We start from the raw sequence: 25,085 nt of genomic DNA, 5'->3' as shown, positions 1-25,085 counted from the left end.
CGTGGCTTTGCCACTCGTGCGTGCTGACTTATTCTTTGCTCCAGTCGCTTCGTGCTTTCACAGCTCCGTCCCTCTAAGCCACGCGATGGCCTTGGCGAAAGGCTAAAAACGGACTCCTTTTCCCTATTAATGGTTAATCCCTCGCACGTGACAGGTCACTCTCCCGTATGTGATCCTAAAAATAGCATATTAGCGTACTTACGCATGCGCAATACTACCAATGAGTCCATATTTTCATGTTCGCTCGTACCCCCGCCCTGTTTGCAGGGCGGGGGTACGAGCGAAATTTTCATGGAGTTGGATATTACAGCGTAGGGGCGGTGCGGTCATCAGATGGCGCTAGCAAGAATGCACAAAGTTCACTAATGAAGGCACTGCCCTTGAAGATGGCCGCAATAAGCATAGTTTGAGTCTCTTTTCCTTTTCTTTAGCAGAAATTAGCACACTATATTAATTGTTCACATTTGTGTATTCATCTCAAGAAAATCACAATGTTTTAATAGTTTAATAATTAGTTATTAAAATACAAATTATTTATTAAAAAGAAAAAGACTTGAACAAGGGCGGGTCCTGATCCTTCGTGGTGGTTCATGCCCAAAATGAAAGTACTATTCATGGAGGATGTTTTAATTAAGAGAATTGCACACTATGATGGGGGAAGGAATATACCCATAATCGATAAAGTAGTTTTATTGGCAAAACAAAACAAAACATATCATTATTGAAATTTCTTTTAAGAGTATAAGTGGCGTCCGGCCTGCATGGTCAAGGGGGCCGCTTACGCTTTTGATGATCCCTGGATATTTTAGTCGGGGATGCTAAATTTCTGTTAAACTTGTTAACCATGGTCAAGTTGGAGCTATAAAAAGGAGAGCAAGGACCACTCTATGATGAGGGGGGGGGGGGCGCAAATTTGGTGGTTTTTTTTTCAATGTGTAAATAATAAATAATGACGACATTGTAATTTATGTTATTTTCGCGTTGCATCTCAAACCTCAACCTGTCGAATTTGTTTTAAAAATGCCTTCAATATTTTGATTCCCTTCGCAGGCGTACCGTCGGGCATTACATGAGTTTTAGCAGCACTAGCCTAATCCGCAATGCAGCCGAGGTTTGAAAATGATGTGACCGCACCATAACCTTTTGTGGTTGACCTACTTCACTAACGAACTTGGCCTTGCGTGACGTGCTAATGGGGAACACTGCCATTGGTCGCTGGATGAGCGTGCATGTGCACGCGGCGTGCAAGTAATGCGAGTTCAACTAGACTTGTATCCGTCGGTCGCTTATGAAAAGGGTGTGAAGTAATTGATTATCCCACAAAAGAGTTTGAAAGAGCTGATCAATAAGTACAAGCAATGGAGTTTTGAAGAACTAGAAATGGCTAAGTTAATCAAGACACTAGCATTTTTCACAATAAAATGACATCACATTATGATACTTTCACAACTGAAAAGGGAATGGGTAAAGTTTAATGTCTTAAATAACCAGACTAAAAAAATGCTGATTCACATTGCATTGCCGGCTGCATATTCACGATATCGTGATGCAATGAGCATAAGATGTATCATATGATGTGCATTTGAAATCCTTCAGAAAATGACTCGAATTCATTTTCTAAAATCGTGTTATTTGAGGAACTCTTTTCTCCAGTTGTTGGGTTACTCTGACCAACATGACTGGCTAAATCTACGATCTCTCCGGGAACTTGGCTGGTGAAAGTGGGGGTTACCGAAAAAGAGTGTTTTTGGAACTTGCTATGTGCCGACTCCGTTTCGTCATGGAGCACAGCGGGCCGAGCGACAGCGCCGCGGTGGGGAGCGTACAGCTGGCCAAGGCCGTGCTGTCTCGCAAACAACTGTCAGACTTCCCGGAAGACGAATTCAGCGGGCAAGAACACAAAGTGAACATCATCGATCTCAGTCGAAATTCGCTGTCTTCCATACCAGGGACTATCAGTGTTTATACCAACTTGATAGAATTGGACATCAGCAACAACAGAATATCGGGAATTCCCGATGAAATCGTCGCTTTGAAGCATTTGCGGTCCCTGATCTGTAAAAACAACCAGTTGGAAACAAACTCACTGCCTAAGGATTTCGGGAAATGTGTTTCTTTGGAAACTGTCAATTTCAGTGGCAATACCATGCTAGATTTCCCTATGCAATTCACTGAAATCCAGACATTGAAAGCTGCTTACCTTGGTGGAAACAGAATTCGACAAATTCCGACAGCAATACAGAACTTACAGAGGTGAGTTTGCCTCTCCATTTTTTACATTGAACATAAATTGTTCACTAGTGAGGGTACATAAGAAATGATAAAGTGAACGGCAAAAATGTTGCAACCTGACGCCACTTCATCAGCGGTTGTGACTTGTGTACAAAGTCTGTGGAGAGTCAAGAAAATTTGAAATATTTCTCAGTTCCAGATTCATGTCTTATCATTTTTGCAACGAATGACCTTCATTGAGATGATATACAGTATGAAGAAAAAAAGTGGCATTAGGTTGCAACATTTTTCCCAAGTGAACATTTCAGACAATGCTTTGTTGATTGTAAACAAGTCAGAGTAACTAGAACTCGACCTGGCCTGACATGCCTGAGTAGGCGCAGGCCTGTGGCAGACTTGCTTGAGGGAAATCTTCATTATGTCTGTAGCCGCGTCAAAAGCAACGTTTAAATGAGCATCTGTATGTTACATTATGTAAGTACTTACATGTAGTTGAGGCTATCTGCAAATTTACAATGGCATAGGATCTGTCATTCATGTCATTCCCAAGAAATGGTGAAAAAATGGGACTTGCTGCGAACATGTACATGTTTTAATAGGAATTTTGGAAAGGTTACGCACGGTACCGTAATACGTACAAACTGGTGGGCACTGGTGCTAGTGGGACCCATTCAATTGCCCCATTGAACACATTCGATTATAAACCCGGGAGGAAATATTTGATAGGCGCTAGTCCCACTAACTGGGGCGCTGGAACTCCTTTTTTGACATTTGGGATGTTGATCTCCAAATGTAAAAAAGGAGTTCTAGTGTCCCAGTTACATGGGACTAGATAGGCGCATGATTTAGTACTGAGAAAGCACACCCCTTTAAAACCTACCGGTACGTGTCTTGCAATGATTCAAAGGAAAAACTGAATTAACATGTATGCCTGACATTAACCCCTACCCTGCTAGGAAAAATATACACTGGCTGTAGTGTTATGCTGAGCCTATGTCAAAAGGCCTTGGAATATTGTTTACACCACTAAGCCATGCCCTCTATAGACTATGCCAGGTGCACATATGCATGCAACAACATGTTTTGTAGTATTGCGTTATTTGCGTACTGTCTTGCGTGTGCTTCGCCGAATAAAAAACTGAACTACTAAGGCAAAAAAAAAAAGTCTTTGGTTTCTGGTAGGTGCGCGCGTCGCCGTAGCCATGCGCGTCGGCAAAATGAAAAAAGGTTTTTTTTTCAATGAAAGATGATGTCTCAAAACCGCCAAACTCACTGGTTTGACTGGAATCCTGCTGCTGCACAATTTTAACGTGTTTGTAGATGGGGTTATGATCGAGAATAAGCTTTATGTGGCCTCTCTGGTCTCCCATAATATTTGCACTAAGTTTAGTTGGGCACCATTTGCAGTCATCAGCCGACATTTGAAGCAAAAAAACAGGTAAAAAAAAAAAAAAGCCGCATCGCCGCACTACTTTTTGGGCAAGCTCCATACCAGAAACCTGAGACTTTTTTTTTGGCCTAACAGAAATTTCCAACAGTGCATACCGTTGGATAGGCCTTCTTTCGTTGATTTCTTCTAAATGACAGTTTACCAGGCAGAAAGAATAATTTCATAGTGAGTTTAGTCCCCTCACTATCTTTCAACCAAGTATGTTGCAAGTCAGTTACTTTTTGGACAGCTGCAAAGTGCAAATGATGGACCGTAGCTTTAACTTCTCTAAGATGCAGCCATTCATTTTACCACAGAAACTGCTGTCTTGCATTATGCAATTGGATCACTTCAGACTGCCCATGGGGTAGTCCAAAAACCACTCCAACTGTCTCTTCAGAGTCTAGCTTTGGGGTGTTTGGACTTTGAAAAACCACTTGTGCATTTGTTAGTGAGTGCTTGCATACCATGGGTCACATTTCAAGCACTGTTTTGCTTGCAGGGTAGGGGGAGGGGGGAGGTCTTCAAGAGGGAATGTTCAGGAAATTAGAGGGTCAAGTCTTTTTCTCCTTTCAACTGTTCTCCATTGAGTGGGGCATTAGCCTCCTAGAGCTACATGTACCTGGGGCAAATTTTATGGAGAGCTGCACAAAAATATGCTTAGCATGAGATGTCTGCCTTGGCAAAAACAGGATAACCAACCAAATTTCTATGTGATGTATAGACCTACATGTATTACTAAGGGAATAAATGTGTGCTCCAGAGGTTTTTATCACTCTGTTTAAGACCACTTAGAGTCTGGGTGCTGATAATTACCCGAGCTGGAGGCGAGGGTAATTATCAGCACCCAGACTCTAAGTGGTCTTAAACAGAGTGATAAATTCCGACGGAGCACACATTTATTCCCATTCATAAATCTTTTCGGTAAAAAAAAATCATATAATTCGTTCAAAACATCCCAATTTTATTCAACAAATTCACTTTATGCTTTTTGAAACATCCCTCTTGCAAAATAATAGAGTGTTCAGCTGGCGAGTAAGATGTAAACAACCCTTTTATGGAGATTGACACGCGCGTATCATGTTCTGCGCGATGTCGCGCAGAACGCACCTGGCGCGTTGCGTTTTGAATTTAGAACTATAAAATTCTGACTCCCTGGTAGTCAGAATGTGAGGATTGTGAACGTTCAACCAATGTAACGATAAGAGGCACTGGATTTTTAGGAGTCCACATTTTATTGTGACACTGGAAAAGTGTTTAAGACCAGCTAGCCATGTCTTTATCATCCGTTTAAGACCGGCCACGTGACGGGCTCTCGACCAATAGGAATGCGTGAACTGTCTTAGGTATTTATGAATTGTGATTGGTATTCAGCTGTTGTTTGCTTAGCATGAAAATCACATGGAGTTTGGCTTTTAACCTGCTTTTATAAGCCAGCTCCATACTAGTTCTTTAGCCTTGGCAGTGGATAATTTGAATATCCTAAAATTATAATTACAAAATGTAGGTGTGGTATTGTGTATTCACTGATACATGTACACATGTACCATTTGTAGTCGGGATCAATTAAAGGCAGAGCAGATCATTTGCAGAAATGTACCTGACAAAATTTTGTTGAAAAGTTACATGTCCTAGCATGCCTAGTAACAGCACTAAACTCCCTGTGAAATTATTCTTTCTGGGACGCTGTCATTTTGAAGAAAACAAAGAAAGGCTATTTCCAAAGATGTGTCATTTGGAAATTCCCATTAGTAGTTTATTTGTACTTCGGTGAATCCCTGAATGGGTGTGCGCAAATGTTGACACAGTACACACGTACACGCGCTCGGTTGCTACATGTACATGTATTATTCATCGGTTCAGTGTGTGACATCGCGTAGCTGCAAACTGCTGAATGAGAACGTGCTCCAGATGCTGATTTTGGACGTAATTCAAAACATGACTCTGCAACTTTGAATTGAAATCGTGATCCTAGAATATTGTTTACTCAAAATATATTCACAGAGCTACGATACATGTAAAAATTCATCCAGTCCTAAGATTTTGAGCACTTTTGTTGCTTCAAACCAAAAATATGCACAAATGACGACTGATCTACCCTACTTTTAAGAAAATTATTAATTTTGCAGGATTGAGGCTACATCCTTGCAAAAAGGCCAAGGGTGGGAGTAGTATTTTAAAAGCTGTAATATTTCTGGTGATGGTCACAGGATACTGCATGAAGTTGGATATGTACGTACATGTACTTTGTCAGATTGGTTTTGAATGTTTGTAAATATGTTGTCCATTACTTTTAACCATTCATGAACGTTTTGCAAAAATTTACCAACATTTAACCTTTTCCTTTTTCCCATCCTAATACTTTTCTACTCAGGTTGGAAAGGCTGTATCTTGGTGGCAACCAGCTTACCAGTATACCCTTAGAGCTTGGTTCTCTACCTCGCCTTGCGTGCCTGGTGCTGAGCGACAATCGCATTGAGACTGTGCCCTCCGAGCTCGTCAATCTCCGCAGTCTCAAGTCGCTCAGTCTCCACAACAACCGCATCACCACCCTGCCGCCTCAAATCATCTCCCTGGGCGACCTGTGTGAGCTCAGCCTGCGAGGGAACCCGCTGGTTGTGCGTTTTGTGCGGGATTTCACCTGGCAGCCCCCCTCGTTGCTGGAACTCGCGGGCCGCACCATTAAGAACCGCGGCATCGCGTATACTGCAGAGGACCTACCGCTCAGTCTCATCCACTATCTAGATTCAGCACGGCATTGCCTGAATCCTAAATGCTCAGGTATGTTAGCATGTTCAGTACACCTGCAGTCGATTTCACGAAACACAGCGTAACAAACGCCATGCTTAGGATTAGTTATTGTTGCGCAGCTGTACAACACAGTTATGGTCAATTTCACAAAACTTGGCAGAGCTGCACAACAATTTTATTTTAATGAAAACTCTATGAAAGTGAAAAAATATCCTGGATTTTCTGTTCTCCAGATGACCTCGTCATTCAATATTGTAACTCTGCCTTATAGTCTTCTATATGTTGATTGCAACACCTCATCCACAATCAACCCACACCCACACCTCCCCCAGCCACTGAAACTCTTGGATTTCAACTTCAGAAAATCCTTGATCCACAAATGTTTGGAAAAATCTTTATATTATAAATTATTTTTTTAACTTCACAGGGGTGTACTTCAGCTCACGAGTTGAGCACATCAAGTTTGTGGACTTCTGCGGCAAGTACCGGCTACCCCTGATGCAGTACCTGTGCTCGCCCAGCTGCACCAGCAGCAGCAGCGGCAACTACAGCAGCAGCAGCTATACTAGCAGCAGCGACACCGAATCTGATGAGGAGGCAGCAGTCCCAAGCAACAAAATGAAGAAGGTTCTTCTAGGATGAAGCAACCGAGAACAAACTGTGCTTCTGAATTTGTGTGCTACATTTACCAACAGTTTTCATAATAATACTGATAATGTGTAGTGCTGATACGCTTTCCACTGCTCTCCACCGCTCTCCACCAAGGGTTACGTATCGAAGTGCTTTACAATTATTACCCCTGTTCAACAGGCCACTTTTCTTCAGTGCAGCCAAGATTAGTGCAGTCTGGTCTCCACCCTCGCAAGTACCCATTTATACACCTGGGTGCAGTGAGGCAATTGTAGTAAAGTGTCTTGCCCATGGACACATGCACCATGTACCCTGTCAGGGTTCCAACCCACGTGCCACGGACATGGGTCAAACACTGTAACCATTGGACCAGGGCACATACGAGTACATCGCTTCAGAAGGATCAAATTTCTTAATACATGTATGCCAAAGTTTGAGAGTTTTAATGTGTACTGGACAATAATGCTTTTTCAATTATTTTGGAGCCAGAGATATATGTAATGCTGAAGCGTAAAATTTAGCGCCGATGCTGTGGCTAAATAAATAAAATGTAGTGTTTCCTGTTACTGAAAAAAAAAGTGGGTGGGTAAACCTTTTCTTTTTTCCCCCCTCTAAATTTTAATAGCCAGAAAAATGGGGCACCTAGGATACGGGTCAATTTACTTATTTATTACTTCCGCCAAGGAGGTTATGTTTTCATTAGCGTTGGTTTGTCTGTGAACAAGCTAACTCAAAAAGTTATGGACTGATTTTCATGAATTTGTTTTTTAGGATGATCCTTCGTACAAGAACAGATCGATAAGATTTTGGAAGTGATCCAAATCTGGGTCTGGGAGAGATCCGAATCTGGGTCTGGGAGATCTGGGTCTTGTCAACATATGAAAAACTGGGTCTTGTCAACATATGAAAAACGTTGACCCAATTCATTCGAGCAGAAAAAAATTGCCTCTGTGTGTGGGTCAACGCAGCAGGCAGTTGTATAGCGCTTACACACTACTGAAACTAACAGGTCAATTGACTCGACCATTTCATACTATGGGGGACTGGGGAAGTGGCGGGGGAAATAGAATAATATGAATACGATCACACAATTCTAGATTTCTATTTTAAACATTTCCTTGGTACGAGTACAAATCGATGAGATTTTGGAAGTGATCCCGAACTCAGTCTAGATCCAGGATTTTTAATAGCCCTAATAGTCCTGAATCCTCCAATTTAATACGATTTTGCACACCCCTTATGGAGTTAGGGTTAAGGATTAAATCGCAGAACATCACTTCATCTCCTATAGTGGCGGAGGTTGGCGCTCTCTGAGTACTTTCTTTATTTTTTGTTGGCATGCATTCCCATGACAGCGCGTGAATCAGCTGTTCATTCTATGTTTGCTGTGCTGTTTATAGGCTTCGCTGCATGGCATGGCAAGACTGCTTGCACTGCCAACCAACTAAGTAACAACAAAAATGAAATAAAAGTTTTTAAAATTCAGGATGATATCCGCAAAAAAGTAACGTATGACGGCACCACCATTTTAAAACAGTTTTTCAAATCAAACTATTAAGTATTTTGTAATTTACTTGGTTGGGTCATAACCGGAAGTACAGGTATTTTTGTCTTGGCCTTTGCGTGTTTCACAGGTTTAGCAAGGCATACACATATGTAGTGGCTTGTGTGCATGTGTGTGTTTTGTATCTAATAATCATGTGCTTTCATGGTCAAAGGTGCTGTAGGCAGGGTACGTACTAGTGGTGGGAGAAATCAGAGATTTCAAAATCTGGTTATCCTTATTTTTGTCAAACCGAATAACGGTTATCCGATTTGATGGGAAGTTCCCATTCAGCTCACAGTCATGCCAACAAAAAATGACGAGTGGGGTGCTGCATGCAATGCTCCCCACAATGAATGGGTATAGTTTGCAGGATTAAGTTACATGAAAATTCATGAAATTTTGCAGACGAAGAAACATTTGAAGTATTTGAACAATGACCCCTATATGACTTTTGACCTCAGTAATCCGATGAAGGATTGAGCAGAAGACAGTTTTTGGGTGGAATAAGATTATTTTTTTTTTTGTAAACTTGGTCAAATTTTATATAAATTTATATTAAATTTGGATTATGAGCAATAATGGGCCACTGTTCTGTGAGATTTGAATCCTATATTATTTTGTCATTTTTTGTTGTTTCATCTTTCATTGTTTTTTTTTCTTGTTTTAATTTACTTTTTCTTCTTTTACCATTTTGTTCTTTTACACATTCAAAAGCGTGTAATTTTATCAGTGATAACCAAAAATGTCTGAAACGCTTTCATTCTTGACAAGTCTGAAACGTTTTCAGTTAAGTATATATTTTTAAGACACTAAATAAATATAGGTTGTAGCTTGGGTCTCAACCATAAACTCAAGACTTTTCTGGTTACTAGTATACAAATATTGACTGCTATGAGCGGTGTGGTAAAACTAGCCTCCTGAGGTGATTCATGAAGCATTCTCTTTTCCTGAGCCGTAACCAAGGGAAATGGAATGTTCCATGGATCACCGAGGGAGGCTAGTTTTACTACACCTTGAGATACATGTATTATAAAAAAGCAGTCAGTATTTGTTTTATAACACCTCTCCCACAGATTCTGCTTGATTTTAAGATAACTGATTAATGTAACCAACATCCAATTAAAATGTACTTTTGTTTCAATATGGAATTACATGTAGTTGAAAAGTTACTCACACTTTTCCGAACTACCCCTTCATGAAATGTTTGAACCCAACTCTGTGTGCTTGAAACATGCACACGTGTATGCATGTGAGTTTGTCTTACATACGCAGTGTGGACTTCCGAACAAAAGACGTCCACATAATGTAGGTAGCACCGACGTTGTGTGGACTTACCCCACGTCCACACAGTGTTTCCCCATTTCTGGAAAACAGGTTTAGAGGCATTTTTGGGTTAGGTTTATCTGTAGCAGAATGAAGAGAAACACTAAAGGGAATCATAGAAAAAAAATTGGGTTGAAAGAGTTTTCACAGTTTGAGAAAAATGAGTTTTTTCACTGGTTTTTCTTAACTACACGAAAGCAATGGAAAGTCCACACTAGTCATGTGAAACAAGTATGGGTGCACACAGCCAGAGCTGCATGGTTTCTAGGAAAGATTCCCATATCTGGCCATCACTAAGTTCCCTTCAGTGACCTCTTAGCCATCAGAAAGTGATACATGTATGTCCTAAAAAAGTCAAATTTAGCAGGGAACATATTGAAGTATTTACTGAGAAAACATTTATAAATTTTCACAGACCAGTCTCGTGCGGTTTGTGCACAGGGTGACAAGTGATGGCCAGATATGGTAATCTTACCGGTTTCTCTGCTACAGTGTATACAATGTAGCACTTTTTACCAAGAAGAAGGTCAAATAGCGAATACCATGTGACTTGCTCTCTGCCAATCCAGATGAATCTACGGGTGAGGTGTTATAATGTATTTTATTTTCTTTTGTTATAAAATTTGCACTTGCAAATTTACCATACTGAAAAAAATATCTATTAATATAAAAAATTATTATAAAACCTACAAAAGATTTGAATTTTGTAATCAAGAAATAAAGCCAGACTCTGAAAATGATAAATTTTTGTTTTGTATTGAATTTCGTCGAAACCATAATCCTGCCTCGCTCATAGAATAGGTGGCAAATACAATGTATATGCATCGTGTGCCAGAGTTTTGCTTTTAAAATGAAAATTTGCATAATAGCGAAAACACTGAAAATTCCCAGAAATACCCTTAAAAACCAAAGTACATGTACATGTGCAAATACATGTCGTGCATTTTGCAAAGATGTGTTTGACTTTTCCTGTAATAAAATATTTGACTTTGTCAATGTGCATTGCAGCCAATAAGACTTCAAGTTTTCAGAAAGGTCACGTCCTCCAGTTTAGGTATGATCAAGGGTCAGCATAGTCTGAGCCAACCTCGTCCCCAGTGCTTACTTTATTTCCAACTGCGTTTCCAATAGTAAACCCTGGATAGGAAACTTTCTTCCTGTATCCTGATTGGATACCGCAGTTGGCTAGTAATGGATTCTTATCGTGTACTTGGTGCTATTATTCACAACGTGCAGTGCGTGTTTTCGCAATCATTCGTCCACGCCTTCTCGAAAATACTAATTTCCTTTCCAATTTGCTCATATTAATATGAAATATGATACTGCATGTTGTTTCGATAAGATCGTAACAGTTTGATTTCAAAAATCATGTTTTCGTAACTCACGCCGTGCTCGCGCTGCTATGAATTGACTCTGTTTTTACCCCAGACACCGCATACAAAAACAAACGCTAATGTGTAACGCATATCCAGGCACCAGACTGTTCCTCATTTGCATACGTGTTCAAAAATCTTGCACATGCAAATGATCCAATACCAGGGTGAGAGAGCAGGTAGTGGTGGGCGCGTACTGCTCGACACCCTGGGGACGAGGTTGAGTCTGAACATCACCCTGCATCCACAAGCCAAGTCCTGTATAATGTCTGATTTGTCTAGACATGCAGATATGCAAGCTGCACGCTAGCCAATCAGAGTCGACTTTACTAAATTGTGACGTCGTTTCATTCCCAAATCAGGACTAAATGGTTTGATTGGCCAATTCGAATGGAGTGTTTTGTAATACAACAGCCGGGCGCATATCGCGTAACATGATACAGAGCGCGTGACACAGTTTGCTTTTATCCATTGTCTATGACGCACATTGTTGAAGACCTGATAGAGAAAGCAGTGTTGTAGTCGAGACCAGATAGTCCGAGACCGAGACCAAGACCGAGACCTGAAGTTGCGAGACCGAGACCGAGACCAAGACCAGCCCCTTCAAGGCGGACCGAGACCGAAATGGTCCGAGACCGAGACCGCGGATAATACATAACAATAATCGAAATAAAAAAAACAAGTCACTAATTACAGCTGAACAGTCTGTCCTTGAGATGATGATGTTGATGGGGATGTGAAGGAAGTGATTGAAAGCTAGGAATCACTTGTACCTGCTTAATTGTGTCATGCGATGTTTGCTTCATACCATAAATTACAACATGGCAACAGAATTTGTTATTGTCACAATCAATTAAAAAAAGGGAAACAACCTAATTTAAAGAAGGGGAAAACCTAATTTGATGAACTCCATATACTGTTGCCACTCTTTTAAAAGCATATTTTTTTAAATATAATATTGTTTAACTACTATAAAGTGTCAATCTGATGAAGAAACTCTAACTTAGGAGTTCGGCAATTTGTACTAGTTTTTTGCGATGTTGAAACTTGACAAAAGTAAAAAGGTAAAGGTGGATGTTTCATCTGTTATAGGAACTAAACTTAAGTGTTACAGGACATTAAACTCCACAACCACCCCTTGGTTTCAGCAATGACTACTAACAGATATTTAAAAGCAGCTTTAATTATACATTGGACCTCCTTGTAAAGCTGATTCCCCCAAAAAAGGAGCAAGAAAATATTGATTTATTTTTTTTAAATTTCAGTCATAGAATATAGACTTGTACATGTAGACCCAAAAATTGAGAGGTGGTCGCCAGAGAGGCCTGGCTTAAGGCTGAAATGTAATGCCACTTTATTTGTGTATAATGTCAATACCATTACATACACTATAGAAGATCGATGAACCATATTTGCCTGATCTATCTTCTGTTAATCTGCCCGCCGTCATCATCGCCATTAGCCTATTTGAGAATGAGGCCGACACAATAGAAGGGCGCTGTCACAAACTGAATGTGGTGGGCGAGATGTACTTTTAGGATTCATGGCTGCGTGCGCACGCTTATTTGTGTTTTGTACCAGATTATCACCCGCATCGGCTACTATGCTGGGCGATAATACTTGAATATTTTAGTAATTTACAAGTACAACATATTGCCAATATTTCACTCTTGGTTATTGTGATGGCCGTAAACAGCATTTAGCGATTAATGGAACAAAAGTCTTCTCGACTCATGCAAACGCAACTGACATTTAGAAAGGAGACGAGGCAGGCAATTAGACTCTATTTTGTGTGACTATGGCAGTAGCTCAATTTTTGTTTATCACAGATGAAAAGATGAATACATGGCAAGTCAAAAATAAAGTGACAGTATGATAAAAAGAAAAGAAATGGCACCCTCCATATTTGTAAAAAAATATATATAATTGGGATAAAGAACATGTTATTGAGTAGTAACTCTGAAAATTTGCATTCTCTATTCCCAAGTTGTGCCTATTTTAATAAAGAGATCACAAAATTCAGCTGTCCACCACTAGTAGCAATTTAACGGTCTACGAATTGATGAATATCCATTAATAAATATAATGAAAAAAAAAACGTTTCCCCGCCTCCAAGAATAAAGTATTGAAAAGGAAAATAGAAAAAAAATCACCAATATTTCTGGGGAAAAAAAGAGTTGAATTGTTTCCCATATTCAAAACAAAAAATTTGACGGTAAAAATAATGCTTCAATCTTGATTCATTAGATTTTAATCTCAGTTGTATTTGGAATCAATGAGGATGGCTATAAAGTGCTTGTTTCAACAAACCATCCCACAATAAAAACAAGAAACAAGAAAAGGAGCAATGGTTGTTGGACTATGCCTCACTCACTAGAAAGTGAAGAGAGACATGTCTATCAGCATTACACTGCAGTCACATTTGCCCTCAACTGATTCCCTAGTTAATCCTAAACTGGGGCCCGGGCGAAATCCGCCCCCCCCCCCCCCCCTCGCGAGACCGAGACCAAAACCGAGACCACAGCTCCCGAGACCGAGACCAGCAAAAAGTGGTCTCGAGACCGAGACCGGTCTCGAGACCGAGACCGGTCTCGAGACCGAGACCGGTCTCGAGACCGAGACCGGTCTCGAGACCGAGACCGGTCTCGAGACCGAGACCGGTCTCGAGACCGAGACCGGTCTCGAGACCGAGACCGGTCTCGAGACCGAGACCGGTCTCGAGACCGAGACCGGTCTCGAGACCGAGACCGGTCTCGAGACCGAGACCGGTCTCGAGACCGAGACCGGTCTCGAGACCGAGACCGGCCCGCTACGAGTGGTCAAAATCTACAGGTCAAGATGCGGTTGTCTGGCATAATTAATCAGCGAATTTGCTCAAATGTAACCTGGGGTCAGACTTGAAACGTGTCCATTTCTCTGCTCCATTAATAAATTCCTGAACCCAACCTTGTCCCGGGGGCTTACTTACTATATTCAACCTCGTTTCCAATAGAGAGAGAGAGAGAGCAGGCTAAAGATTTTAGTCCATGATGATGATTTTATTTACAGATGGAAGTGCAGTAATCACAACACAAATGGTACTGTATAGAATTTGTGAAAAGAATGTGCTTAAAGGGAATATACAACATTTGCAAACATCGAAAAATAAAACTACCAAGTTTTTGCGAAATACCTTAACAGGATGTTGGTAAATGACAGTCTAAAGCATCCTGTAAAATTATGGCACCTGGTATACTGTCATTTTCAAGAAAAGTGGTATTTTTGTATCAATTTCGGCCGATCAGCGTTGGAAACAACTGGCTTTTTTTCAAATACTGGCCCCAATTGACCATTGCACTTGTTTGCAATCGATTACAAACCTATGAACGGGTACGAGCCAGCTAGACTGGTTCCCTGACCTTACAATTCCCCAATGTATGTAAACTGCTCTGTTTCTTCTTATATGGAGTCAGGGAACCAGACTACAGGAAAATGATCGTTTTCTTGGTTTTTATAGCATTTTCGAACCCAAAATCTCCAAAAAGTCAGTGTAACTATATTTGCTTTATATTTCCAACCCCCCAATTCCATCCATTTCTGAAAATTACAGCAAAAGCAAATGATGTATATTCCCTTTAAAGAAAATTGCATGCCTTTGCGTTGCATTTCTAATAACTTTGTTCCTGTTTGGCATCTGGAAAAGAAAAGTGTTTCGTTTTGGAATTAAACAAATATTGTCCCACTAGGCTATCAACTTCGGTCCACAAATTCGGCCACAGGTATCAAATTTTCGAAAGGAGCAATGCTTATAACAACTTTTGGCAAGTTAAAGGGAAAATACAACATTTGCAAACATCAAAAAATAAAACTACCAAATCATTTTGAAATACCTTGCTGGACTGTTAGTGAATGACAGTGTAAAGCATCCTGTAAAATCATGGCACCTGGAATACTGTCATTTTCAAGAAAAGTGGTATTTTTGTATCAATTTCCAACGCTGATCGGCCGATCAGCGTTGGAAAAAAACTGTTTTTTTTTCTTCAAATACTGGCCCCAATTGACCATCGCACTTGTTTGCAATCGATTACAAACCTATGAACGGGTACGAGCCAGCTAGACTGGTTCCCTGACCTTACAATTCCCCAATGTATGTAAACTGCTCTGTTTCTTCTTATATGGAGTCAGGGAACCAGACTACAGGAAAATGATTGTTTTTCTTGGTTTTTATAGCATTTTCGAACCCAAAACGTCAAAAAAGTCAGTGTAATTATATTTTGCTATATATTTCCAACCCCCCAATTCCATCCATTTCTGAAAATTACAGTAAAAGCAAATGATGTATATTCCCTTTAATATGCACATCTATAGTTGGAAAATGTGTGCAAGCTTTAATTTGCTGTGAGAGCGGTGGCAGTTTTTTGGGTGTTGTCACTTATAATTTGTTTTTTTTTTCAAAATGGCCGCCAATATGCTTGTTACCAGATGAATTACATGTGGTAACAAGCATTTCGTGGCCGCCATTTTTTTTTAAGAGTGATAACACCCAAAAAGCTGCCACCGCTATCACATATTTTCCAACTACAGGGGTGCATTGCCAAAAATCACAATGAGCATTATTCCCCTCATTTAATACCGACCAAACCCCCAGGCTGATGGCCTACAGTGTTAACTCAAGTGAGCAAAAGACTAAGAGGTCACACGTTGAGACCCAATACCAGAAACTTCAGGGCGGTACAAAAAAAACATTTTTACATTTTTCAGGGGCAGATTTCTCGGAATTGGGGAAACATGTTAAAATTGATTTAAGATATTCCTAAAATACGGCATCTTCGTGGTATATGGTGAAAATGACACTGAAAATAAAGCCTTGATAAAGAAATGGCGATGGTTTAAAGAAAGATGGTCAAAATCAGTTTGAACACACACAAGTCTATGAGATATGGTCGACGCACAAAGAACTGCAATAATGTAAATTCAATCTACATTATATTACATAACTGCCATACACTTGGACAAACTAGTTTTAAACCTTTTCTGTAAATGGCGGCTATTTCTTAACTTGAGCTTTATTTTCAACGCTGTTTTCACTATATACCATCAAGATCTTGTAGTTTAGGAATATATTTAAACAGTTTCAAAAGATGCCCATCTCTTCGTGAAACAAAAATTCCATTTGAGCTCTACTTTTACAATCTACTGCGCAGTGTATTTTGCCATAGGATGAGGCATGCATGTTTGCACGGTCGCGTCTGAAATGTATCAGAGATATTCCTGAAAACGGAAAGGTCACTCTACTTTTACGCCCTTTCCATCAATACGTTTTCGCACTTTTGATCAATAGGTTTTTGTTGGTGATATCAACATGTTGGCATCTCTTCGTGAGCACAAAATGCAATTATGGAGATGTCAGATGTCTGCCACCATACAACATTAATGTTATTAAGACGTTACTCAGGTTTTGCATGAAGAAGCAAGTCAAAATGGTTGAGAGCGATGTTTTTAAAGCAAAAAAAAGCAAAAATCTCGAAACCGAAATAATTTCACTCATTGGACATGTCCATCCCTCAATGAAAAAGTGACGATATGTCCTGGTACAGCAACTCTGGTTCTACTACACAGTCAAACATGAAGTTGCAATACTCTTTTGGAGGCTCACACAAATGTTCTCAGGCATGTCAGGAAGGAAGATGCTTACTGCACGCTTCAGCTTCCAAAAAAAAGAGTCTTTGAGGGAAAGTCCACCCAATAACTATCAGTTACTCTAAGAGCAATCATTTTCGTCTGCCGTGTTTGGTGTCTTTTTTCCCTTGATGTCGCTTCTTGGCTTTTCTAGAAGACTTGTGACGGTGACTGTTACTATGATCTTGCTCCTCTGACCTATCTCTTCTCTCGGCCCGACTGCTGCTTGAAGCCTTCGTGAGTTCCTTGCGACGCCTTTTTTCTCTTGTTTCATCTCGGTCCTCTTTATGCTCCATCTCGCAATCAACTGTTCTCTTCCGGTGCTGCCCGTTGTCGGCACCACGTGTCTTTTGAGAATCTGGACTTGTATGTATTCTGTCTTTGCTTCTGTGGCCATTCACCTTCTCGTCCTTGTGTCGCCTTTCTCTTTTCCTGTCCACGCTGGCTCTTTTTTTACCCCCTTCCATCTTGTCGCTATGCCTCAACCGTTGGTTAGACTTTTCAGAGCTTCTGAAGGTTGCCCTCTTGTGGTAACTTGTGTCATCTTTCCCTTTGGCATGCTGGTGGTTCCTGCTGGCAGACCCGTCAATAGAGGACGCCCTTCTGTGTTTACGGCGGTGCTCAGACTGTTCTCTGTGTTGGGAGCGGTGAGTCCTTTTTACGGCTGCGGAGGTTTTTACTTGTTGCTCGTCGGATGATGCGGAGGAAATATCTGACTCGGAAGACGAGCTCCAGCTTTCTGTGTCTTTGCGCCGCTTGTTGGAAGACAAGTCCTGCTGGGATTCACGTTTCCTGCAAAATTGTCAAAAATGATGCAATGAGTAAAAGATGAATTCAAATTACTATTGGGAACTTTGGCAGTGCTACCCAAGATAATCCAAGCAAACATGTACCCTACGCATTTCGCTTGAATGCGAGGCATGTAAAGGTATGCTTGGAATTTCCTTGGTAGCTGGCCAAAAGTTAGATTTATCTTGTTGATAATGATAGTGAACTCTCTATTCAACATGTTCAAAAATGAGGTAGGGTAGATCATTTGTCATTTGTGGGTTTTTTTTTTTTTTTTTTTTTTTTAATTAAGCAACAAAAGTGCTCCAAATCTAAAGACAGGTGCTTAACAACCTGAGGAAGTTTTAGCTCTGTGAATGCTGTATATTCCGAGAAAACAATATTCTAGGATCTCGGTTTCCATTCAAAAGTTGCAGTGTCATGTTTTGAATTGCGCCTGAATTCAGGGTCTGGGGCACGTTCTCATCCAGCCGATTACAGCTACGCGGTGTCACACAGTGAACTGACGAATAATAGCAACCGCGCGCACGTGTGCGTCTTGTCAACGCTTGCACGCAACCATTCACCGATTTGCCGAGTTACAAATCAACTACTAAAGGGAATTTCCCAAAATGTGTCACTTGACGCATCTTTGGAAATGGCCTTCTTTCATTGTTTTTTTTTCAATAGACAGCATGCCAGAAAGAATAATTTCACATTGAGTTTAGTGCCATTACTATCTTTAAACCAAGTTAGTTTCTCAACAATAATTTTGTCAGTTTCTTTTTGGATAGCTGCAAATGATCTACTCTACCTTTAACCTAAGTGAAATTAGTGGCACTTCGGTTAACCGTCACATGCACTCAAAGCTGATCACCCATGTACCTCTTGTGTTTCCTTTTCATCTTCTTCCTTTTGTCCTCTTTATCATCTTCGTTGCTCATTTCATCCATGGAGTCTTTATTGATGAACTCCTCTGGATACAGCTCCATAAAACCAGTGTGACCCCACCTAGGCGAGAAAATCAGATTGTATTGTTATCACCATGAACATCTCCATCCCTTAAAAATTCGTTAAAGAGCCATTTTCCCTTGAAATTACAGTTAACTAAATTTTCACAGATTTTTCAAAATATTCAGCCAGATTAGGAGTCCGTGAAAACACCCTTAAGAAAGTCCTTTGTTTACCCTTGGAGATAGACCCAGTGTTCCGTTATGCATAACCAATGATAATCCTCAGTGGCCAGGGTCATTAAAAAACCGTGAAAATACCCTTACAGGATTAGTCCTATATAAGCCCCATGTAAATGTCCGTGAAACATCTCTTAAAGATCTTTTCACGGAGAAGTGGACTTTTAATGAAAATTTAAGGGATCAGATGTTCATATGGTATACGATTGTGAAATCTCAAAGGTTGAGAACCATTCAATGATAATAAAGTGCATGTATCCACCAGTATCAGTGCTCAAGATGCTACATCATTATTACCCTGCTCATTGGGCCAATGAAACATTCCAAAGACAATATCAGCTCCCTGGGAGTATGGGCTCCGTGCGCCAACGAAAGAGGGCGCCCTTTTACCTAGCAACGATGTCCCATATTAGTTGGTGGATGCGTACCATTCCTTGTGTGTGACGCACGTACACCAGGGGATTTGTACTATGTACGTGCAGTGGCACGGTACGGCCGCGCATCGTGGCAAAGTTGCAGTCAGGCAAGATGGCGTCGGTCGGTCACCCCCAACTGCACTTTCTTTGCCGGTGAGGGGGTACTTGTGACAAAGCGGATACAGGTCTATGATGCCAATTTCAGCACAAAGCAACTATACAATCACAATAACCATCTCTGCCTTCTCAGGAACCCATTTTACTCCTGGGTGGGGAGAAGCAATGAGTGACAAAGTGCCTTGCCCAAGGGCACACGCACCATAACCCCAGGTTGGACTTGCGGACAAGTTGCGGACATTGCATCAGGTGTAAGTTGCAGGATTCTGAACAACTTCCCTACAATCGTACCGCAATCTTCCTGCAATGAAGTTATCAGTATTGGCCAGTCAAGCAGTTGCTAATGAAAATTTTCCCAGAACATGTCCAAGACAAATGCAGAGCTTCTTAGGGACAACGAGAATGATTCTACCCTCAACTTACTCATCTCGGATATGAATTGAGACGGGCCCAGGTACAATTGGAGAACATGTTATGTAATGAAAGAACGAAATTGAAAGAACGAAATTAAAAAACCACAGAAAATCTTGCCTTTCATGGTTTCCGAGCTCCGTCCGGTAGATGTCCCTGTTGCGCTCACCGTTCCAGTTCCAGCGATCTTGAGGGCTTCTTGTATCTGGGTTCATTCGCTGGAGTCGATCCATCTGTCCATCAAACCTGAATTGTTTGGACAAAACAAAGGCCTCTTATCAGTGATTCTACTGGGCTGGTGGTGGGACTTCAATTCAGAGTTTGTTAAAATTTGGTTTGAATGCGACTATTCGGTTTTGATTGTGGAAACAGGGTATTCAAAACCTGACACCACTATCAATGCAAATGCGCTCATTTGTGGTGCAAATGGGCAATTCCACACAAAAGTGGACATGGCTGGAAAGTGGAAAATGTACAAAATTTCCAAACTACAAGCATCACAACATCAAATGTGGTGTCAAATTAAGAGGGACAACAAGATCTTTCATTTGAGTGCTGTGCCAATGGGATGGAATGTGTGGGGTTTTTTTTGGGCTAAAATCATGGATTTATTTTGGTAATCATTTGGCACCTCGTTTTAACATGCAAAATGTGACTGTTATTGAGAGTTTTTGTGCTTAAGGTAGAGAGAAAGTTTCAAATATTATTAGAACAGAGTTTCATTATGTTGCAGTTCATCAAACTCAGATTTTATGCCGTGTTAGAAACCATGAAGCGGAAGCAATGTGAGTGACGTAACGTGAGTGACGGTACCTCCCTGCAATCTAATGTCCCTTGCATCTGAAATACACACTTATTTGATTCAAAATCGGTTTTTATATACAGCTACATGTATGAGTTGAATGAAAGGTAAAATAATGTTACTTCTGTGTTGCAGACTACAGTTTGAGGAGACTTTAACAACAAAATTACAGGACAATTTTCCATGTCCTGTTTTTGTAACCTGAGTGACGACCAACAAAACACATGTTCATAAGATGGAATTTCCTGTTAGCTCGGTGGTCGAGTGGTAAGACATCTGCACTAGAAAGCAGGAGGTCATGGGTTCGAGTCCCACCCAAGTGATTTTTTTCCAACTTTCACTCAGGCATGTCAGGAGGTACATTAACACACTGAGTATACATGTACAGTGTTTATACGTCGGTGAAGGGCAAAACCTAATTTGAAAAACACATGTTCTCAAAAACTAAAATGAAAGGATTGAATTTTTCTTTCCATTTTTTGAGTACCCCTTACCCCAAGGTTGTTGCATGGCTGGTTTGATTCAGCTTCATCAAATACTTTTGAAGCAGTGAGAGGTCAAAGTAGCCTCATGGCATATAAATGTAACGTGAGTGACGGTGGCATTGCCCAAATGTGAAAGTGTCAGACCGTCACTCAGTTAGGTCTTTGATGAAAGCACGGAGATTAGCTAGATCATAGTGCCAAATGCATTGGGTGTCAGATACGAATGAATGCAACTTAAGTACCTTTCGCGATTGAGCTTGCGCCCTCTCCTACGTCGTGAAGAGAAAGGACGGTCCCTCCAGCCGAATGCCTCCTGAGCTTTACCACGCCACATCTCGTCTTCCTCCTGCAGCCGATTGTGCGTCTCCGTGTGACGAATGATGTTCCGGAGCAATTTCCGGTCCAAGTAACGTACAGTCGCCATCAACTTCTATCAAGTGATCAGCATACATAGACTACACACAGAGGTCACCATTTTTGGATAAAAGATAACATCAAAAATGTAAATCCAGCAATTAGATACGCATGTATTTTACCCATCAATTTAAAGGTATAGTCCATCATTTGTACTTTGTGCATTTTGTTCTTTTGAAGCAACAAAATTGCTCACAATCTGAAGAAGTGTGCTGAACAACTAACCTGATGAAGTTTCAGCTCAGCTTCAGCTGTATATTCCGAGAAAAACAGCATTCTGGGATCTTGATTTCAATTCAAAAGTTGCTGAATCATGTTTTGAATTGGGCCTGAATTCAGCGTCTGAGACACGTTCTCACTGAGCCAATTGCAGCTACGCAATGATGCGCACTGATCCGACGAATTATAGCAACTGCGCGCGCATGTGCGTTGTGCCAATGCTTGCGTGCACTTCACCGAATAACAAAACGAACTACTGATTCAAATTTCTTACGGTGCGTCTTAAGAAGCACCATTGGAAAGGCCTTCCTTTGTTGACTTCTTCAAAATGACAGCTTGCCAGAAGGAATAATTTCACAGGGAGTTTAGACCCCTTACTATCTTTCAACCAAGAATGTTTTTCAACAATAATTACGCCAGTTACTTTTCAGATAGCTGAAAATGATGGACTGTAGCTTTAAAAGTAGAGTTGATCATTTGCAGCTATCCAAAAAGCAACTGACAAAATTACTGTTGAAAAGCTTACTCGGTTTAAACTTTAAAGATAGTTATTGCACTAAATTCCCAGAGAAATAAATCTTCTGGTATGCTGTCATCTTGAAGAAAACAATAAAAAATGATGTGTCACGTGGTATTTTCGCTAGTAGTTGTTTTGTAATTTGGCAAGTCCGTAAATTGGGTGCGTGCAAGCGTTGACACGATGCACACGCACGCATGGTTCCTAATTTTTGTCGGTTCAGTGCGTGACATCACGTAGCTGCAATCGGCTGAATGAGAATGTTTCCCGGATGCTGATTTCAGATGTGTTATTCAAAAACATGACTCAGCAACTTTTGAATTGAAAACAAGATCCAAGAATATTGGGGTTTTTTTTCCAGAATATACAACATTCACAGAGCCAAAACTTCAGCAAGTTAGTTGTTAATGCACCCGTCTTTAGATTTGAGCACTTTTGTTGCTTCAAACGAATAAAAAAATGTACAAATGACATTGATAATGATCTACCCTACCTTTAATGAAATATTGACAAATCTGATCACAATTAGCCTTGGTCAAGTCGAACCACACGTTCGCCGAGTTGGGATGGTACATGTACATGTACGTACATGATGTATGATGTAATAGATTTATGTAGGCCCTACTTGCAGTGGCGTAGCCCCCCCCCCCCCCCCCCCCCCCACTGAGATTTTGAGTTTCTAAAAGAATTATCATTGATCTACATGACGCCCCCCCATGAAATGTTCCAGCCCCCCAGCGCCCCCCCCCCCCCCCCCAACTGAAAAATTCCTGGCTACGCCACTGCCGACATGTACTTGTCAATGCTTTTGAAGTGCACATGCGCAGAGGATAGTGCCGGCTCAAGAACGAAAGAATGTTGGACCAGTTGAACAGTTTACGGTAAAAAAATACAATGTAACTATAGAATACAGGGCCACCACAATCTTTGTCCGCGCCTCCGTATGGCTGCGTGGAGCCTTGGAGCCGCAGTCGACCTCCGAGAACTGGTCTGAACATTTCTAAGTGTTTTCTTAGTAAAAATTGAAAATTTGTCCCTCTTAATTTTGACTTTTTTAGGACGTATTATCACTTTCTGATGGCTACTAGGTCATTTAAGGGAAAAATTATGGCCAGATACATGAGATATGGGAATCTTTCCAAATTAGAAATGTTTCTCACTAAATCTCAGTCCCAGATTCATATCTTATCATCATTTTTTCAATAACTGACCTTCATTGACATTGAGATGATATGAAGAAAAAAGTGGTGTCAGGTTGCAACATTTTTTCCCAGTTTTTTACACTTCCGCCACCCCCCCCCCCCAATTTTTTTTTTTTTAATTCAACAAATTACTGTAGGCCCTAGTCCGAGTAACTTGGACCCAACTTATCGCCTTTTTTAACATTTGGACATGGTCTGGCAGACCATGTCCAAATGTTAAAAAAGGCGATAAACTTGGACCCAACTTATCGCCTTTTTTAACATTTGGACTAGTCCGAGTAACTTGGACCCAACTTATCGCCTTCGCCAGACCATGTCCAAATGTTAAAAAAGGCGATAAGTTGGGTCCAAGTTACTCGGACTACATTTGGACATGGTCTGGCAGACCATGTCCAAATGTTAAAAAAGGCGATAAGTTGGATCCAAGTTACTCGGACTACGTAGGCCCTAGAACATGTAGAATGAGAGCATGCCATAGGATAGCAAACTTGACAAATGCTATTTGTACATGTATGTACAATCTTTCTTCAATTTACTCAGATTTGGTTGTAATTTGCTAAAACATTTCAGTGGCTTTTTGTAGTTATAGCGCCCTCATTCGCCCAATTTAAAAAAAAAAGGACAGGTGCGGGAAAGCATAGGCAACAGAAAACTGAGAACGAAGTGGCTATCGTTACGGCACTCGTTGTTTAGCGCCCTCTACGATATTTTTTTGATACGCACGCGGGTATATAATTATTTGTTTCTCCACGATTTATCGAGCAGTGCGCCAGCTCAGCCGATAGAGGGTAGAATTTTGCACCGCGAGGTTGCGGGTTCGAATCTCAGTTTTGCACTCGAATTTTTTTCCTTTTCTAACCTGAGGCTTTGGAGGATTTTTTTTAAAAGGGAAATAAAGTCCGAATTTCATAAAGTTCAAATTCACTTTTTTCCTTCTAATTTTATATTTTCTTGTCATGTTTTTTTATAAAAGTTGCCAGGTTGCAGTCTACCGTAACGATAGAAAATGGGAAATGCGTTACGGCTGCCGTAACAATAGCCACTGCGTGATAAAGGCTATTTCATTCGTTCGATTTACCGAAATAGGCCTAACTGCAGTGCTGTATATCGTATTAAAAAAAGATGTACCTTAATTTAACTGAAATTACGTGCGTAGAGCTTAATTCTTGACTTACATTTGACCGGAATCACTGTGGAATCTAACTGCACTCGTTGCAGTTACCACATGCACACATAATAATAGAGTCTACAGGCTGGACGCTCAACTCAACCTCGTCCCCAGGGTACATCCTTCTCCAACCTCGTTCAAATAGTGAGCAGAAAGCAGGTAGTGGTAGGAGCGTACTGCTCGATATCCTGAGAACGAGGTTGTAATAGTTTCGTCAATTTTTATTGGGAGGATCTATAATCTTGTCGACTAAATATGAATAATCTTTTTTCAACACATTAAACACATAAACTATACATTAGAACTTTTAAAATTAGCAAAATAAAGAAGACTGATGTGAAACATTTAGAAAAGAAAAAGATTAGGGGACCATTTTTGATTATTTCAACAAGTTATTGCTGATCAGATAGATCTATCCCTATTGTCATAGTGGT

The 25,085-nt window shown here is 40.7% G+C and overlaps 2 protein-coding genes across 3 annotated transcripts; one reads left to right on the top strand and one right to left on the bottom strand.

Moving 5' to 3' along the window:
• The first annotated feature begins 1,540 nt into the window (after nucleotides 1-1,540).
• On the top strand, nucleotides 1,541-8,878 carry LOC119733241 (leucine-rich repeat-containing protein 58-like). Its single transcript, XM_038206827.1, has 3 exons — nucleotides 1,541-2,253; nucleotides 6,036-6,442; nucleotides 6,840-8,878. Exons 1-3 carry the CDS (start codon nucleotides 1,760-1,762, stop codon nucleotides 7,052-7,054), a joined length of 1,116 nt encoding a protein of 371 aa, XP_038062755.1. The 5' UTR covers nucleotides 1,541-1,759; the 3' UTR covers nucleotides 7,055-8,878.
• A 6,977-nt stretch (nucleotides 8,879-15,855) lies between these two features.
• LOC119733356 (uncharacterized protein NKAPD1-like) lies at nucleotides 15,856-24,741 on the bottom strand. 2 transcript variants are annotated; one of them, XM_038206943.1, is made up of 5 exons: nucleotides 24,659-24,741; nucleotides 21,374-21,568; nucleotides 19,965-20,090; nucleotides 18,596-18,721; nucleotides 15,856-17,734 (listed from the first exon to the last, which is right to left on the bottom strand). In XM_038206943.1, the coding sequence occupies exons 2-5, from the start codon at nucleotides 21,553-21,555 to the stop codon at nucleotides 17,035-17,037; spliced, it is 1,134 nt and encodes a 377-aa protein (XP_038062871.1). In that variant the 5' UTR covers nucleotides 21,556-21,568; nucleotides 24,659-24,741; the 3' UTR covers nucleotides 15,856-17,034. The 2 variants fall into 2 exon arrangements, with proteins under 2 accessions (XP_038062871.1, XP_038062872.1); XM_038206944.1 differs by having other exon boundaries at nucleotides 21,374-21,586; nucleotides 24,659-24,740.
• Nucleotides 24,742-25,085: the final 344 nt, after the last annotated feature.

Source organism: Patiria miniata, unplaced genomic scaffold, assembly GCF_015706575.1.
Source record: "Patiria miniata isolate m_02_andy unplaced genomic scaffold, ASM1570657v1 HiC_scaffold_25, whole genome shotgun sequence".
Lineage (NCBI taxonomy): Eukaryota > Metazoa > Echinodermata > Asteroidea > Valvatida > Asterinidae > Patiria > Patiria miniata.
The sequence above is the reverse complement of the archived record's forward strand: the minus strand, read 5'-3'. Positions and strand labels throughout refer to the sequence as shown.

Excerpts from the sequence above, each read along its gene's own strand:
- LOC119733241 (XM_038206827.1), top strand. The coding sequence starts at position 1,760 with ATGTGCCGACTCCGTTTCGTCATGGAGCACAGCGGGCCGAGCGACAGC. Across the intron at positions 2,254-6,035 it reads GCAATACAGAACTTACAGAG|GTTGGAAAGGCTGTATCTTG; the intron begins GTGAGTTTGCCT and ends TTTTCTACTCAG. Across the intron at positions 6,443-6,839 it reads CCTGAATCCTAAATGCTCAG|GGGTGTACTTCAGCTCACGA; the intron begins GTATGTTAGCAT and ends TTAACTTCACAG.
- LOC119733356 (XM_038206943.1), bottom strand. The coding sequence starts at position 21,555 with ATGGCGACTGTACGTTACTTGGACCGGAAATTGCTCCGGAACATCATT. Across the intron at positions 18,722-19,964 it reads GAGCTCGGAAACCATGAAAG|GTGGGGTCACACTGGTTTTA; the intron begins GCAAGATTTTCT and ends TTTCTCGCCTAG. Across the intron at positions 17,735-18,595 it reads ATGAAAAGGAAACACAAGAG|GAAACGTGAATCCCAGCAGG; the intron begins GTACATGGGTGA and ends ACAATTTTGCAG.